Source organism: Littorina saxatilis, linkage group LG7 (assembly GCF_037325665.1).
Source record: "Littorina saxatilis isolate snail1 linkage group LG7, US_GU_Lsax_2.0, whole genome shotgun sequence".
Lineage (NCBI taxonomy): Eukaryota > Metazoa > Mollusca > Gastropoda > Littorinimorpha > Littorinidae > Littorina > Littorina saxatilis.
The window spans coordinates 12,125,991-12,145,106 of NC_090251.1; the positions used below are offsets into that span (position 1 = coordinate 12,125,991).

Here is a 19,116-nt window from a genome sequence, read left to right on the forward strand (position 1 = left end):
TCTGTTTTCGTTCTATTTTTTCTAATAACATGAGAGTTACATAGTGCAATATCATATGAGAGTTACATAGTGCAATATCATATTGATTGTATCCCTTTTATGTTTTATGTTTTATGTGTGTCGTCCTATACAATTGTTGTTATAATCGTTTACAGGCAGACAGGGTGTGCCGAAGAAAAATTTCCATTTTTATGTAATATTTTAATGGACAATAAAGTGCTGTTATTGTTATTGTTATTGTTATTGTTGTTAACAATTGATTGCCAACTGGAATGGAAGAGCACAAAAAGTGTAACTTGATATGTAGTTTCTCTAGAGGGAAAAACATCTTCCACTTTCATGTCAGTGTGTCCCATGCAACATACATTTGCCAAACAGCTATGTGTAAGTAGATTATTTGTTAGTGGTATAGAAAATACTGATCAACAATCAAAGTCAGTTTTTACATTCATTTTCTACCTATTTCTTATTTGTTTATTCTTTTGGCAATGGTGAAATGTCAGCAATCGTGTGTCATTCGGGACAGTAGACATGACACCTGACCTTTTGTCACTGTCTCATTTGCAATCAAACACCCTTCTGGGTCCGCACGGACCCACGAGTGCCTCGGAAGGGTATACACGCTTTTCCTTCTTTGAGAAGTATGGGTCCGCACGTCCCCACAAATGCTTCCGTGTGTAGTCTAAATTTGACCATTAATTAATTAATTAATTATCACTGAAATTTAATGAGTTTTTAGGAGATGATAGCTTGTTAGGTGTCTGTAGCATTTCTAAAAGCTCATTAAAAAATTCCAACTCGTTTAAAAGATATTTGCAATCAAACACCCTTCTGGGTCCGCACGGACCCACGAGTGCCGGCGAAGGTTAAAGACATTTTCCGAATTACAATGGTTTAATAGCCAACTTGCACAATACCCCTTTTGAACAGCTCTCTGGTGCGAAAGATAAGGAAGGTTCACTTCCCTACGGGCAAACGTTTTGCTCTCACAAGCACTGGTGTTCTCTGGCTTGTGTAAAAAAAACAAAATAAAATCTCAATCGCCTTACTTTTGTATACAGGACATGCTTGGGTACTTTGAACGAACTAAAGGATTATTCTTGCGGCTATTATTGCCGCAGCCAATAAACCTTTAACGACTTTGTGTGTGTCGGTGTGTGAATGCTCTGATTTGTTTTGCTATTGTGTATTGCCGTGAGCTCTGGCGAGAAGGGGTGATTAATTTATGTTCATTATTATTATGTCTCACTGTGTTTTCACAGCTGTACAGAACAGTGAAAGGGATACTCGTTCAAACTTTGGTATGATGCCATGAGCGCCATAGTTTAACTAGAGTCAAATCAGTTATTTTTCTTTTTATATTCAATGGTGCCTCATTCACCCATATTCATCAGAACATAAGCTTTTTGCAACGTTCATTGAAGGTCAAGGTCCCTTTAAGTTACCTATCAAACCTCATAGTGGTGTTTATTGTTTATGGTTAGTGTTTTCCCCTGGAGCAATTTTTTGATTAGTGCTTTTGTGAAGAAACAATTTACAAGTGGCTCTATCCCATCTTCCCCCCCCCCCCCCCCCCCCGCCCCCCCTTCCACGTGGCGATATAACCTTCGTGGTTGAAAACACCAAATAAAGAAAGAAAGTGTTTTAAACATTTTCAGTTCTCCATTTAGTTTGGTGAAGTAGTGTAGAGCATTTTTTGAACATCAATAATCATGTATGAATTTATTGCATGTTTGTTGCTAGAATATTAATCATTCTTCTGCTGAAGAACTTTGTGCCTGATGAAAGTAAACATTGTGGTCAGTCGCATAGGTACCCCCCGCGGGTTTGGGGGAAGAATTTACCCGATGCTCCCCAGCATGTCGTAAGAGGCGACTAACTGATTCTGTTTCTCCTTTTACCCTTGTTAAGTGTTTCTTGTATAGAATAGTCAATTTTTGTAAAGATTTTACTCAAGCAGTATGTAAGTGTTATGTCCTTTGTACTGGAAACTTGCATTCTCCCAGTAAGGTAATATATTGTACTACGTTGCAAGCCCCTGGAGCAAATTTTTGATTAAGTGCTTTTGTGAACAAGAAACAATTGACAAGTGGCTCTATCCCATCTCCCCCCTTCCCCCGTCGCGATATAACCTTCGTGGTTGAAAACAATGTTAAACACAAAATAAAGAAAGAATAGGCACCCCCTAAAATCAAAGGTGAGTTTTAGATACTAAAATGTGCCAACAAATTTAACAGCACACCCGAGTCCCCTTTTTACTTTAGTTGCAAGATCAGTACATGTTCTATCACGGAATTTTGTTTTGTTTTTGTAATTATGTGTATTTAGAGATTTTTCAAACCAAACTATTAATCTTTGAGCTCAGATGTCCTACTTTTTGACGTATTGGTATGTTTATTCAAGGTAAGCTAGACGAATCATTTGTATCAGGAAACTAAAATAAATGAAATTCTGATTTTATGTGAAAAATTGAATCAGTATCACAACAATTTCAAAAATTATTCATATTATGTGCTGGTTAATGACTATTACATTTGCAAGCCAAAGCTCTGTTTGCATTCTGAATTTTGCATGTAAATGTCACATTTCAAAGATCACCTATATATTTAGGTGTGTGTGTAGTCTTTTTAAGAACATCAATTATATACATTTATTGGATCTTGATTGCTTGAATGTGTATGACACATAATTCTTGTGTATGAATAAATGTGTATGACAAGTTTGAATATTGGATAATACAAATTGTTTGTATGGATTTTGATTCCTGTATGGTGAGGCAATGAACATGTGCGTGTGAGATGTCTATGATGGACAGCAAAATGTAGTTATGGATTCATGGCTGCTAGTCTCATTTCCAGTCATATTAAAAAAAACAAGTTGTTTTTACAAAAACACAAAACATAACTCAAGTTGTCTGCCACAAATACAATTAATTTTAATCAAACAAGTGTCATGCAGAAAATCCACTTTAAATAAGGAAAATCATCACAAAATGGAATGCATACTTTATGTTTATCACATCACAAGACACACTGGTAATACTTGGCAGGTGAGAGTTAACCCATCACACAATGGAATGAATATTTTTATCACATCATTAGACTGGTATTACTTGGCAGTTGAGAGTTAACCTATCACAAAATGGAATGAATACTTAATTTTTATCCCATCATAAGACTGGTAATACTTGGCAGTTGCAAGTTCATCCATCACAAAGTGGAATGAATAATTTAATTTTATCACATCATAAAGAATACATCGGTTCTACTTGGCAGGTGACAGCTGAACAGTTAGCAAAACAGTCACTATTTAATACTGGTTACAGAGACGAGGAATTGAGGCTGAAATTTATAAACTAAACAAGAAAGCTGAAATTGTGTGAGCCGTTTGTTCGTTCATGGGCTGAAACTCCCACGGCTTTTACGTGTATGACCGCTTTTACCCCGCCATTTAGGCAGCCATACGCCGCGTTCGGAGGAAGCATGCTGGGTATTTTCGTGTTTCTATAACCCACCGAACTCTGACATGGATTACAGGATCTTTTTCGTGCGCACTTGGTCTTGTGCTTGCGTGTACACACGGGGGTGTTCGGACACCGAGGAGAGTCTGCACACAAAGTTGACTGTGAGCAATAATAAATCTCTCGCCGAACGTGGGGACGAACTCGCGCTGACAGCGGCCAACAGGACTGAGCTACATCCCCGCCCTTGTGTGAGCAGTGACCTTCACTACAGAGGAGTGTAAAACTATAAAAGGAAAAGCAGTAGACAACGCCAGTTTTGGTTAATTTGGTAAAACATAAAAACAGACTATCGTTACACAGGGCACGAATATCACATTATCATAACTGTTACAAACGCTTTTGAGTTTATTAATTTGTATACCATTATGAGACAGTATAACAAAGTTGTTAGCGTGCAATTGATTTGTTTGTATCCGGTTTATGGTGTATATTGCCAAGTTTTGTATGGGACACTGTAACACTAGTCCGAGTGTTTTTGATATTTTGCTGGCAACGTGTTATTCGTGTAGTATGGGGGTTGAACCATTTATTCTGTACATTAGGTAACTGATACCTGATATGATGTGAAGTGCTTAGTTTACTTGATCAATAGTCGAGAGAAATACAATGCTTTACATGTTTTCCATGGACAGCGTTACACGGAACACGAAAAGCAGGCAACATAATGACAAACAGTGGTGCAAAAAAACAAATAAGAACAGAACACACTCTTGAAACACAACGGCAATTTAAATAATGCAAAACACAAACATCAAATCTTCGAAAGTCTCTCTCTTGCATTTAATAGCAAGTAAGAAATGATGTACGGTACAGGCACCCAAAATAAAGCTTATTTTACTGAGAGAAAAAACCCACACACACCTTGTCTTAATAATTTTAAGATTTCAAAGTTCAACGTTAAACACCCCCCCCCCCCCCCCCCCTGCAAAAAGCAAAGAAAACAATCAAAACAAAAACAAGGTATGTAAAGGAGTATAGGAAACCGGTTAAATCAGGGTCATGTTTTTTTTTTCCTTTGCAGCATGACCTCAAATAATTCAGTTTGAATACATTTGTGAATTCCCTTCAAAATTGCAGAACAAACATTTTTTCGCAGGGTGTGTACAGAAAGAAATACCAACACCTACGGCTACCAAGCAAAAATAATGCGAAACACAAACATCAAATCTTCGAAAGTCTCTCTCTTGCATTTAATAGCAAGTAAGAAATGATGTACGGTACAGGCACCTAAAATAAAGCTTATTTTACGGAGAGAAAAAAACCACACACACCTTGTCTTAATAATTTCAAAGTTCAACGTTAACACCCCCCCCCCCCCCCCCCCAGGGTGTGTACAGATAGAAACACCAACAGCTACGGCTACCAAGCAGAAACTAAACGCACCATTGAAGGAAAGTTTTTACAATAAATAAAATCCACCCCCTTCAAGAACAGCCTGGGACAGCTTCTGCCTCAGTTCTTGACGTGTCGGGCAGACACCTGCATTCTGAGGGCACAAGTTGACACTCTGGGGAGTGGCTTTTCGGGTGTGTCCACAAACACCACGGTCAGAGGACTCTGGTACCCTCCTGGTACTGTGGACCGGCTCCCAGACATGAAAAACACGAAATCTGAGATGGTGGTTTCTCCGCACTTTCCATCTGAAACAAGACAAAAAAGAAATTCTGAAATAAAGGAAACATCATCCCGCTTTCTTAATAAGCATACAAGTACCAGGACTCAAAAGAGAGGGAATTATTGCATGCTTGTGTTCATTTGTAGAAGTGTAGAAATGTTAAGCATGCTTTGCGACACAGAATGAAATGCTATTTTGAAAGCGTAACTTTTCTTGAGACTTTTTTTGAGCTGCTTGACGTTCAGTTTGATATGTGAAGGCAAACGAGATTCATTTTCCCAAATCTTTGGAGCTTTCAGGGGTAAAACCATGTGTTTATCATTTGCTGCTTTACATATAAGTTATTCTCCTGGGTCGTTTCCCATTTTGTGACATGTATTTTCAGTCCTTAAAACATGTATTAAATGGCAACTTGAATGTATACTCTCCCAAAAAAGAAACTTGACACAGGTAAACATTGATGTTTTTCAAATATATAATATATGTTAGAGGAAAGCACCAAAATTCAGTTTGAAGTTTGTCGGTTACATTGTTGCTAACAACTAACCCATAAAAAGAACATAAATGAACCAAGACTTTACTAAGTGGTCGCCCTTTTATTGAATTGCAAAAATTCTCGTCTGCACAAAAATCATGTGCATGGAGAGTATCGAGAGTATACATATTTTCTTTAGTAATAATTTTTTTTCCAGTAATACTCCAGGTTGTTAATGATGCAGACTTGCAACAAAACAACATAGAATATATATATATTATTTTCTTGGTAGTGTTAGCAGTATTCAAATTCATGTCACAACTTCCGGTTTCCATGTTATGAAGGTGCTTTACTTTTTTTTAATTTTTTTTAATTTTTTTTTTTTAATTTTTTTATTTTTTTATTTTATTTTTTTTTTTAACATTTTATTTCCTTTATATACACATAAACACAGCATAACATACATCATACACCGAGTTTATCAACAAAGCGTATACACACGTACATAAGGTGCTTTACTTTAAAACCTTTGTACTTTTACTGAACACTAAGACAAACAAAATGTGCAAGTATTTGTTATTCTATCTCTGCAGGCCAAGGATATTTATGAAACTAGTATTTGTGAATGAAATTAATTTGTACAGCTTAAATGTCTCAAGTTAAATTTAATAAAAAGTCTACTTTATAACATGGTTTTCCCTGGTACACAGCTCTGGAGATTAAAGCTGTGGTCTATTTATGACTTTCCTGGGCTACGAGGTTGAAAAATAGGGATACAATCATGTACAGAATTCTGTACAGCAAACGCTACCTGAAACCCCACCTATACGGCGTGTATGACCTTGAGAGCTTCAGTCAACGCTTGAATTTTTCAGGGATAACAGCCGGTTTGCTCTCTCAAGACTGATCATATTTTATCTTCAAGAGAGATCAAGGGGAAAAAATAAAAGCCCCGGCGAAGATTCGAACTCTCGACTTCGTGTCTCATGTCCTAACCACTAGGCTACTGCGCCAATTGAGAAAATGAAGGAAAAACATTGATATGAATTCATGTTATGTTATTCTTGAAGCAGCATGATTTATATCTCTATCCGCCCATTGTTCAGAAGTTTGTTTGTTTGTTTGTTTGTTTGCTTAACGCCCAGCCGACCACGAAGGGCCATATCAGGGCGGAGCTGCTTTGACATATAACGTGCGTCACACACAAGACAGAAGTCGCAGCACAGGCTTCATGGCTCACCCAGTCACATTATTCTGACACCGGACCAACCAGTCCTAGCATTAACCCCATAATGCCAGACGCCAGGCGGAGCAACCACTAGATTGCCAATTTTAAAGTCTTAGGTATGACCCGGCCGGGGTTCGAACCCACGACCTCCCGATCACGGGGCGGACGCCTTACCACTAGGCCAACCGTGCCGGTTGTTCAGAAGTGAATACATGTATAACTATTTCTTAGATGTCTGGTTTCAACTGGCTTTGGAGAGATTCAATTACTGTTCTTGTCATTTTCTTGCATGTTGTAAATAGAGATATCGCAGCTATTTGCATGGCGCGAATGTCGTGTAGCATGACGGTGTAAACATGTACTGCGATTCTGTAAAACATGTTTGCAAATAAAGGCAAATTTTAATGTCAATTTTTACGTTTTTGCAATGCATAAATGATAATTCAAGCGTAGAATGATATAAAATTATCAATTTTTTATCTTTGACAATACTGGTGTAGTGGCCTAGCGGTTAAGACATCGGCCCCGACATTTCGAGGCCCCGATGCCTTGAGTTCGAATCCCTGCCAAGTCGTTTATTTTTTCTGCTCGATCCTTCTTGACAACAAATATGCTCAGCTCTGCGAGAGCAAATCAGATGTTACCACTGCAAAATTCAAGCGTTGACTGAAGCTCTCAAGGTCATACACGCCGTATAGGTGGGGTTTCGGGTAGTGTTTGCTGTACAGAAATCTGTACATGATTTTGTCCCTATTTTTCAACCTCGTAGCCCCGGAAAGTCATAAATAGACCACAGCTTTAACCCATATCAATCAAGGTTTGTTATGAGCCAAACGGCTTTCCATATGAGATTATATACGTACCACTGCCGCCGCCACCAAATAATCATAATACACTTTACAACGGATTACACACACACACACACACACACACACAGATAACAAGGTAATCTTGAACTTTAGCGTGACGAAAATGCACCGAAAATGGTGTACGTTGTCAACCATGGGACATCATCTACACGAAAGAGTTGTCTCCCTTGTCTGGTCACACGGATAATTCCTTCTTTGATGGGTCAAATGCATTCGTACAGTTCATCATCGGAGTTCATTCCGTAACTTCAAAGGGATCTAAAATGACTTGTTATGATTACAAGTACAGGTTCTACAAATTTGGAGACTTAAATGCCTCTGAACTAAGAGCTATGAATTTAACACGCTAAAGTTCAAGATTACCGATAACACGAGCTAGTCTCTCGCACCGAATTCCAATATTTTGCATCTTTGGTCAAAAACGCGTACAGGCCTCCCTTCAAGTTCAACTTCTGGATGTGGATGCCCCACTGACTCGGTGTAGATCGTCACAAGAACCGAATTCGTCTGATAAAACAATTAACTTACCCTGCTGTGCGAGCCTGGGCAACAGCGTTAATTAAAACTGCACTCGCAAACCTTCCAAAACATCAGGGACATTTGCCACCCCCGCCATCTTGAGCTGTTCAGTCTGTCAAAAGGCGGCAAAGCGAGGCTATGAAGACGCGTATAAGCTTAGTGTTTTTCATGTGGATTCCCAGTCCAAGTTTTTAAGTCGCTTAACCACGTGACTAATAACTGATTAATACAGGTGTATTTATTATTAAATACAGGTGTATTTAATTTTAAATACAGGTGTATTTATTTTTAAATACAGGTGTAATTATTTTTAAATACAGGTGTATTTATTTTTAAATACAGGTGTATTTATTATTAAATACAGGTGTATTTATTTTTAAATACAGGTGTATTTATTTTTAAATACAGGTGTATTTATCATTAATTACACCTGTATTTTATAATAAATACAGGTGTATTTAATAATAAATGCACCTGTATTTAATAATAAATACACCTGTATTTAAAAATAAATACACCTGTATTTAATAATAATTACACCTGTATTTAAAAATAAATACACCTGTAATTTATAATAAATACACCTGTATTTAATAAAAAATACACCTGTAATTAATAAAAAAAATACACCTGTAATTAATAATGATACTTATTGTATACGTTTAAGAAATAAATACAGCTGTATTTATCATTAAATACAGGTGTATTTATTTTAAATTACAGCTGTAATAGTTATGAGCCAAACGGCTTTCCATACCCTTCAGGCTTGAAAGCTCATAACTTCGGAGCTGTGGCTGCGATCGCCATTCTATAAATTGCTACAGCTACTGCGGGCTGTCGGCCTTTCTTGGCTGCCATTGGTTGGTTTAGAGGGGAATCCCCTAATTATGTAGAAGTCCGTTTCTAACGTCATTCATCTGAGCCTCGGACCGTACCGGGTTTTCCTTCATCCGTACTAGCTGTTCCTCGAAGCCGTACCCGGGTAAGCCTCGATCCGTACCCTACTACCCTGGTCCGTCTGTCGTTGTTTTTGACCAAGTTAAGGGTTGTAGAAAATCGTTTGCATACCTATAATTATGTATGATTGCTTGTCTGTAATTTTATGGTGAATATATTCATGGGATAGTTAATTTAGTTTAGTCTATGTGTGTGTGTGATGTCAACAACAACAAAAAAGTTAGGAAATAGAGAACAGACCAGATCCTAGTAACAAACAATAACAGTATCACAATCAAGTCATCCAAGTAACCCGTATATATTCAAATCTGTAACATAATAAATTAACAAAAAGTAATGAGTAGGCCATAAAACAGACATTGGCTTCAAAAACCAAAAAAAAGAGTAAATTAAAAGTGGGTACGGACCGAGGAAGACCCTGATTTTTTCAGGCCCCGGGACCGTACCCCTTTCAACTCTGCTGAACGCTACGTTATGTTTTGACAAATACCCTTGAAACTTGACTCAAAGCATACTTTTAACCCCCATAATCGTGTTAAGCGTGAAAAATACATCTTGAAAGACCTAAACTGAGCTGTACGACCATTTCAAACAACCATATCAACTGAATTGATCGAGTGGAAAACTTAAAAGTTTCAACAAGCAGAAAGCAAAAGTAGAAGTGGGTTTGCCGTGTAGGCTGGTAAGGCGGTAAACGTGAGCGCGAACACGTCATTGGTTACAAATATTCGCTGCCGGATAGTTCTAGTTTAAAAATAGACACTTCACGAACCGACTGGAGGTCTACAGACGAGTAAAAACAACAAAAACCGAAGGGGTACGGTCCGAGGAAGGGGTACGGACACCGGCGCACTTACTCAGCAGTTGTCACCTGATATTAAGTGCTTCCTTGTTGGCGACTTCAGACTTCACGGTCATAGGTAAGCGCCGAAAAATATTCCTTGTTTGACAAATTTGAACAGCGTACAGCAAGTAGACTACATGAGGTTTACTTTTGTGTGTGTGTGCCCAGCAAACACACAACGTAAATTATACGACGTTGCGAACATGTGAATTTTTCGTGCCATTAACAACGTTGCGAACTTTACGTGAAATTTACGTTGAGCCAACCAAAAAATACAACGTAAAAGTGTGAGATTTTGGTGTGAAACTTATTCTGCCTTCCGCAGCTCTCAACCTTTGAGACGGCGCATTGCCCAGAGACAGAACGGTTTGACATTATATAGCTTGCTTCTAGAAAACTGTAGGCTAAGCCTAAGGATTGATTTTTTAAGTTCACAATTCTTTCAGGAATGCCATGGCAATCCTCAGTCCAGTTTTAACGCCCTTTCATTCATACACATCGATTGTTTTTAGCGTTATGAACAACTTATTGTGTTTGTAGGCCTATTTATGGGTGTCGGTTTAGCATAGGAAAGAAACTAATTCCGAAATGCTTGACATGGCAGTATGGCGTCCACAAAACTTTGCCTGAACAGAAATGACTAGACCATCAAGCGCGCAAAACCAGAACATGACTAAATCACGCCACGGAGTTCTCTACCTTGACTGAGTCGGGATAAAAAGCTTGATTCGCCAGGCTGTACGGGCCAGTGGCTGCTCTGCAGAGGACCACTAATTATATCTCAAGATCTGGACTCCAAGTGTGATCGGCGATCGAAAAGAAGAAGAAGCCAGGTTGAACTCAGTGTGTGAAGTCTAAACACTGAAAGAGCAGATGTCTTCGGTGAAATAGGTCTACAAGGAAATAAAGGCATACATGTAAGAATAACGTGTGTGTGTGTTACTGTGTGTGTGTGATTGCACTTGATTTTGTTTTGTGTGGACTAAGCAAGAATAATTGGGAAAAACCCAGACAGACAGAGACAGACAGAGAAATATACAGATAGAAAGACAGACAGACAGACAGGCAGGCAACCATAAAGACCGACAGATAGACAGACAAGCATAAAGATAGACCCAGTGACGGAAACGCTGAAATATTGACTGACAAAACAGTGAAAAAAGTAAAGGAAAGACAAAAACATAGAAAATGGGGAAGGGAGCGGGCGACTGTATTCCTTGCTGAATTGTTTCGCAGGCTTTGGTAAAAAATGGCGAACACCGACCAAGAGGCAAAGAAAATGACGTCACGCGAAGCATCCATTAAGGAAGAGTCCACTCCGGACAATGACGTCACCAAAACAGACAAGGGCTTCCGATCACAGAAACTTGGTCCATATTTTTCCGGGTCTACCAGCAGCAGCTCAGGCGAGATTCCACAAAGTTCAGGTATGTTCTGAAATACAAGGAACATTGTTCAGTTCGCATGCAATCAAGTCAAGTTGTTATTGATATTTAATTAAATGTGGTAGATACCTAGACTCTTCTCCATTAAAAGCGAACATTTCTCAAGCAAAAATTAGTGACAAGTTTTGAATCAAAAACAGTCGACTTCTCATGTCAGTTTACTAACTTCTAAACTATGCAAAACAATTAGGCTACTTCGACCAATTTCACACCTTAACTAAAGCAGCAATCCCCGTGTCACTTCATTACAACTGGCACACATACTTTTCGGATCAAAGCTTTTGTTATATATACAGTGGTCACGAGACTATACCGCTCAAATGAGTATGCCCTCCAAATCGACTGGTCAAAATCGTAAGGAACCATTTAAAAATCGATGACAATTTACAATAGGCACCACTTGGCAACTTTCAAATACGAGGGGAAATTCCAATCAATTAACCACATTGAACAGAGTATTTGATTATCTGACATGCTTGTTTCTTGTGTTATGCCATTTCTACTGATGCAGGTGTCAAATGGGGGAACGCAGAAGAAGAATGCGAGGTTGTAAGCACAGATTCGGGATTCAAGTCGCACGCGAGTCACTCGACGGTACATTCTCTTCCTGAAACACAACAGTCCAGAATTGGCAGTTTGCCTCAGAATACACAAGGTATGGTTTGCAAACCATGAATTACGAGTACATGTTTGCTTCTGTGGACAGAGGCGCGTAATTTACTTATGTATTCGAATAACATGAACGTGACTAGTTAACCTACGAGTTTTTATTACCATGTGAGATACTGCTGTATACGTCAGTTTATTATGTCAATTTCATACATGATTATGTTTAATTAGTTATGAAACAGATCTCTCACATACGTGGCGTGGTCTATGTTTTGTGGCTCCATTGGTGAAATAAATTGTTCGAAACGAAGAAAATTCAACCTGTTTTCTTATTGATGTTACTTTCTCGCCGATTTACAGTTGATAACTTCCAAGGGATAATATCAAAGAACAAGTCGCGTAAGGCGAAAATACAACATTTAGTCAAGTAGCTGTCGAACTCACAGAATGAAACTGAACGCAATGCAATTTTTCAGCAAGACCGTATACTCGTAGCATCGTCAGTCCACCGCTCATGGCAAAGGCAGTGAAATTGACAAGAAGAGCGGGTTAGTAGTTGCGCTAAGAAGGATAGCACGCTTTTCTGTACCTCTCTTTGTTTTAACTTTCTGAGCGTGTTTTTAATCCAAACATATCATATCTGTATGTTTTTGGAATCAGGAACCGACAAGGAATAAGATGAAAGTGTTTTTAAATTGATTTTGACAATTTAATTTTGATAATAATTTTTATATATTTAATTTTTAGAGCTTGTTTTTAATCCAAATATAACATATTTATATCAGAAAATGATGGAGAATAAGATGAACGTAAATTTGGATCGGTTTATAATTTTTTTTTTTTTTTACAATTTTCAGATTTTTAATGACCAAAGTCATTAATTAATTTTTAAGCCACCAAGCTGAAATGCAATACCGAAGTCCGGGCTTCGTCGAAGATTACTTGACCAAAATTTCAACCAATTTGGTTGAAAAATGAGGGCGTGACAGTGCCGCCTCAACTTTTACAAAAAGCCGGATATGACGTCATCAAAGGTATTTATCGAAAAAAAGAAAACAACGTTCGGCGATATCAATCCCAGAAACTCTCATGGAAAATTTCATAAAGATCGGTCCAGTAGTTTGGTCCGAATCGCTCTGCACACACCCACGCACACACATACACCACGACCCTCGTTTCGATTCCCCCTCGATGTTAAAACATTTAGTCAAAACTTGACTAAATGTAAAAACAGGCCCTCAGATCGCTGCAAAGCTATACCTGAGAATATGTGTTTTAAATAATGACACGGTGAAGAAGGACTGCATTCGCTTTGCTTGAACCCATGTGTATTGGAAGCGTAAAGGCATATGTATGCGCTCCCGTGTTTACAAAGTGTAGTTTGCCCATAATCGATGTCAAACGCACCATAAGACCATATAATGACGATATGTCACCATGCGTGGACCATAATACATGCATTACAGCTTGTTCTAGCCTCTGAAAAAGTGAGGATGTCAACAAAGCCGCGGTGTTAGCTCCCTTGCATCAACGTTACATGTGTTGCCAAATCTATAAATAGGACGATCCAGATGAAAATGAAAATTAACATATCTCAACATTGAAGGGGTCCTAGACCACAATATTTTGCAGGGAACTTAATTTAGCATGTCTCCAGCTGTTGGTAAAGCAATTAGCGTGTATAGTCATCGAGTACATATGCCTTTAATGAAATTGAGTTAAACAGACAGCACTTTTTGTTAGGGTTGGATTTGATAACTTTTCTTGATTCAAAATGACGTTTGTGTACGTGTGACTGTTACCTGGACTCTTCTCCATTAAAAGCGAACATTTCTCGAGCAAAACACAGTGACGAGATTTTAAACAAAGACAGTCAACTTCTCATTAAAACTGTCCATGTCTGGCACACCTTTTGGATCAAAGGTTTCGTTGACAGTGATCACGAGACTTCTGCTTAAATGTGTGTTCCCCCTAAATGGACCCGTCAAAAACGTATGGTGCCATTTAAAAATCGATGACAATTCATAATAGGCACCACTTAATGGCAACTGTTAAATACGAGGAGAAATTCCAATCAATTAACTATATAGAACAAAGTGTTTTGATTATCTGACATGCTTGTTTCTTGTGTTATGCCATTTCTACTGATGCAGGTTTCGAATGGTTTGGAAGCTTTTGGAACACGGGAAACATGTCGCTCGGGAGTCTCGGGAGTCTCGGGATGGTACACCCCCTTCCTGAAACACAACAGTTCAGAATTGGCAGTTTGCCTCAGAATGCTCAAGGTATTGTTTGCAAACCAAGAATTACGAGTATGTACATGCTTCTGTGGACAAAGGCGCAGGACGTATTCGTAAAAGAAAGTGACCATGTTAACCTACATAAGAGTTTTTATTACCATGTGTGATACATACTGCTGTATGCGTCGGTTTAATGTGTCAATTTCATACATGTTTTAACTTAGCTATGCAACATGTATCACACCTTAACTTGTAAAGCCGAGCGGTGGTAGCTTCACGGAAACATTAACTGTCTGTGTCTGCGCCTAAGATGTTACCGTGCATGTGTTTTTAAAAGACATTTGTCAGGATGGCATTCAAACCACACGCACCAGACGAACAGACGAACAGAATACTTCTGACAACAAAATGTAAAATCAAAAAGAGTGTTGTAAGATTCCAAATTGTATTCAGACCAAAACAACAATCATAAAACATACATGGGTTCTTCCACAGAAAATATATCTATAAAGAATCTAGGTTGGTTTTAATACAGTCCTTCCTTCTATACTAACAAATAAAATCTAAGTCTTTAAACTGCTGAAAAATCGGGCATGACCCGTAGGTACCCTGGTGACTTAACTTACTCTCCAAAACAAAACCTAAGTCCTAGTCTGCAGGAAAACTTGGGCAGGGGTTCGTGGCCTGGACAAAATCGAGCGACGCCGCTCGATCACTGCTTGTTGGTAACCTTAGAGTAGCGCGCGCTACTCTAATTAGCCTTGTGGAAACCGAGTGAACAGCGCGCACTGTTCACTATTTAAAGTGGGACTGGAACTGCGATTTGAGGACGTCGTCTATAAGGTCAGGCAATAAGCCACAAAGGCACACGCAACTCCGGAAAGACACTGTCGAGCAGATGGCATAGGTTCCCGCACCTTTTGCCCAACTCAATGTGTCTTTTGGTGAGAGGCACCAAGCAGATGGCACAGGTTCTCGCACCTTTTGCCCAACTCAGTGTATCTCTCGGGGAGAGGCACCGAACAGATGGCATAGGTTCCCGCACCTTTTGCCCAATTCAGTGTATCTCTCCCCCAGACCTCATGGGGACAGCGGCTTTTATAGCTAACGGGGCTTCCTCCCACGCCACCCTAGCGAGACCAATGAGAATCTCGCTCTGGCAGCGCGGGAGCAAAAGGGGAGGGGGGGGAGGTGGAGGGCTCCGAGCCTGCTGCCAGCCTCCTTACAAACTGAAGTTAGACTTCCTCAAAAATACACAAAGATTCTTCTATTAAGGAGATTTACAGGAAAAATGATGCACAAACATATGTCATTAAACGACAAATCTCACAACGTATCCGCAGATACCAAACACTTGTGGGTAGACAAAAACGCAGACGAACTGCAAAACTTCCTATTGCAAACTGTCTCTCAAAGACTGAGCAATTATGTCACACACAAAAATACTCCTTCTTTCTCTTTAGTACACAAAACGTTCACAAGACGTTCATATCAAACGGCAAATCCATGCCCACAAAAACAACTCGTGCTCCAAGCACCAACGGCCATTGCCGCCATAACAAAAACCGTTTGCACACACCAGTCTCAATCGTCTTTGTACATTCGCATTAGCCATATATATGGTTAACCTAAAGCCTACATTCTACTGAATAAATGCATACATATATTGAATATACGGATAAAAGGAATATCGAGGAAAAGAAGACAAAATAAAGGAGAGAGAGAGAGAGAGAGAGAGAGAAGGGGGGGGGGGGGGGGGGGGGGGTGGTGGGGGGGTGAGAGAGTATGCGTTTGTGAGTATAGCAGCAGGAAACGCCAAGCCTAGTAATCAACAACCTAAAGAAGGGGGTGGAAAAAGAAAGAGAGGGTAAAAAGAACACGCCCCTCTTTAACTAAACCTTCATAAAAACTGACTGTAAAGCTTAACAAAGATGGTCCTAAAACAAAAAGGGACATTATGTGTTGAATCCAAAAACGATGTGATTAAAACATTACAAGAAAAGGTTGGGCAAAGAGGATCCTAAAATCTCCAACTCCAATCATTTCCTATTGCTACATGGGGGGTAAAGTCCAGTTGTGGGAGGGGAGGGGGGACTAGAACAAAGGCCCCTCTGTGGTCAGTTGGCTTCTCAGGGCCAGCCAAGCTGGCCTCAGCAACACATGTGAAAGCTAGTAATTAACTCGGTCAGTACTGGAGTTTTGCTAAGGAATATAGTAAAACTCCAATTTGACTGCACAAAAGTTGTCAGCTTAAAATGACCTACAGTCGAACTCGCTTAAGACGAATCACTGGGGATCGGGAAATAAGTTCTTCTTAACCGAAATTCGCATTAAGAGAATTGATTGATTTTTTTACTGTCACAATTTTAGAAGTAAAATTTAAAAAGTCGTGTAAAAGCATGTACATGTACATTCTGATCAATCTCCGATTTCATGGTGTCCACCAGTTCTGGTGCATGTACTACCCTGGCCAAGTTTCCTCTCAAGACATCAAAGAGACCGCCCCATAGGTTAAACTCCCCATAGGTTAAACTCGGTCACTGACCGGGGTGCAGGAAGTGTTTCCTCTCTCATATGAAAGGGGAACCACCTCTCATAGCTAAAACTGGGTCAATGCCCCCTGGGAAGAAGGTCAGTGTCTATAAAGAAGGCCACTCAGCCATCACAATGGACCTGCCTTTGGTCTCGCCTCACACACAGATCCTTGTAGCCTTGTGACTTTTAGAGACAAAGCGCAGGCATGAAAACTGAAAGAAAAAAAATACTGAAAACAAAATTCGAAGGCGCATAGCGCCAAGTTTCGCAGGCGCGAAGCGCCAAGACTTCTAGGGGGGTCCGGGGGCATGCCCCCCCGGAAATATTTTTTTTCAAGGGTGCAATTTGGTGCAATCTGGGGCTATCTGAGCCTTAAAATTGGATTCAAACATGGCCCCAAAACTATTTTACTATAACTATGACTAGGAAAAAAAAAGAAAAAAAAGAGGAAAAATACGGAAAAAAAAAAAAAAAAAACGGTTTATTTTTTTCAAAAATACGAAAAATACGGAGAATTTTCATGCCTGAAAGCGGCTCTGGGGCGTTTGTTAAAAGAGGGGTTCTGCAAATGATATGATATGTCGATCTCGGGACGAGTTTAAAGATTTCGTCATAAGCGTGAGTAAATTACAGACATTATGCATGCTTGGGAATCCAACAAGTGCTCGTTATAAGCATAAATTTGTTACAAAGAATTCGTTTCAAGCATTTTTTTTAAGCATGAAGAAAGAGGTATTCAGTTGGGAACTTAAAACTAATAGGTTATAAGTCAAAATTCGTAACTAGCGTGTTCGTTTTAGGTGGGTTTGACTGTACTTTCTCTGCTCAACGCACGGGCTATTCGTACTGTATCTCCTCTTGTTCACTTACAAGGCTCCCATGGGGAAAATAAGAGATACCAATAGAAATGTATGTGCACAGTACTTTTCTCCACAAACTTCATAGAACAGAGTGTTTTGATTATCTGACATGCTTGTTTCTTGTGTTATGCCATTTCTATTGATGCAGGTGTCAAATGGGGGAACGCAGAAGAAGAAGAAGAATGCGAGGTTGTAAGCACAGATTCGGACGATGACTGCATCGGATTCCAGTCGCAAGCCCTTCCTGAAACACAACAGTCCAGAATTGGCTTTTTGCCTCAAAGTGCTCAAGGTATTGTTTGCAAACCGTGATTAAATTACATATTCTTACTCCAAATCACATGATTAGCATTGACACACTTGGAGATGCCTAGGTCCTGATAAAGCTTACCCGTCTAAGTATAAGGGAAGCAACCCCAACTAAAAAAGTGACAGCACCATGGTACTTGCCACCCGCGGTTGCCTCCCATTAGTGGGTGAACTACGTCACTATTGGTGCCTGGTCACATGATACACAGATCAATCGACTTCTATCACTTGAGAGGACAGGTCGTGTTTTGCTTTGCTCTGGCTGTTTTCGTGTCTGCTGACACCCACCGGCCTCGGCGCCCGTCTTCTTGCTGGCTTTGCAGCTGGTGAGATCTTTCCTTATATTCGTTGACTTGTTTTTGTCTTCTGCTGAGAATTTCTTACGTCTGTTAGACTTTGAAGTTCTCAGTGGCTGTTGGCTTCCTCTTGGTCGCCATTTTTGCCAACACGTGGCGTTTGCTATGTTGACGTTTTTTCGTCCGTTCTCGGACGCTTAACGCTTTTGTAGTGTATGGTTTAGCTGCCTTTGGCGGCTACAACGCTTGTGTTACTCAACTCAACTCAACTCAACTCAAATTTTATTGGCTTCAATTTTCATAGAAGAATTTGTCTTGCGCTTGGGAGAAAGTAAGAGTATAACATATAAAAACAGCATTCATATCACATTTCATGTATCACACACAGTAATCACTAGTATAAGCCTACAATTATCACATGTGTGCCTGTATCATACTTGCAAATGAATAGTATCACATTTCCACGTATCACACACAATATATACATTACATAACATACAGCAAGCTTCCATCTCCCGCGCCCCCCCCCCTCCCACACATACATATCCTCGCACGCGCGTCGACTCCACACAAATGACATCATCAGTCCATCAACTAAAATGCACAATGACCAGCAGTGGGCACATGATACTTAATACGTGCTCAACTAGACCTGCTAACCAAAATAATAACAGAAACAAAAACAAGGACTGGGCACAACATTTACACGTGTGTGACCTACTTACATCAGGTGCCTGTGATCTATAAATAACAATAATTGCGTTTAAAGTAAAACATGAATAATGCCGATGT

At 39.5% G+C, this 19,116-nt stretch overlaps 2 protein-coding genes across 2 annotated transcripts in view; both read left to right on the forward strand.

Moving 5' to 3' along the window:
- LOC138970714 (uncharacterized) overlaps nucleotides 1–19,116 on the forward strand; it is a 302,337-nt gene that overhangs the window by 14,249 nt on the left and 268,972 nt on the right. The window lies entirely within an intron of this gene.
- Nucleotides 8,980–19,116, forward strand: part of LOC138971938 (uncharacterized) — a 57,092-nt gene continuing 46,955 nt past the window's right edge. The window contains exons 1-5 of the mRNA XM_070344784.1: nucleotides 8,980–10,106; nucleotides 11,267–11,457; nucleotides 11,987–12,130; nucleotides 14,238–14,369; nucleotides 17,868–18,011. Coding sequence (XP_070200885.1) covers nucleotides 11,280–11,457; nucleotides 11,987–12,130; nucleotides 14,238–14,369; nucleotides 17,868–18,011 — 598 coding nt within the window. The 5' untranslated portion in view covers nucleotides 8,980–10,106; nucleotides 11,267–11,279. The remainder of the gene's footprint in view (nucleotides 10,107–11,266; nucleotides 11,458–11,986; nucleotides 12,131–14,237; nucleotides 14,370–17,867; nucleotides 18,012–19,116) is intronic.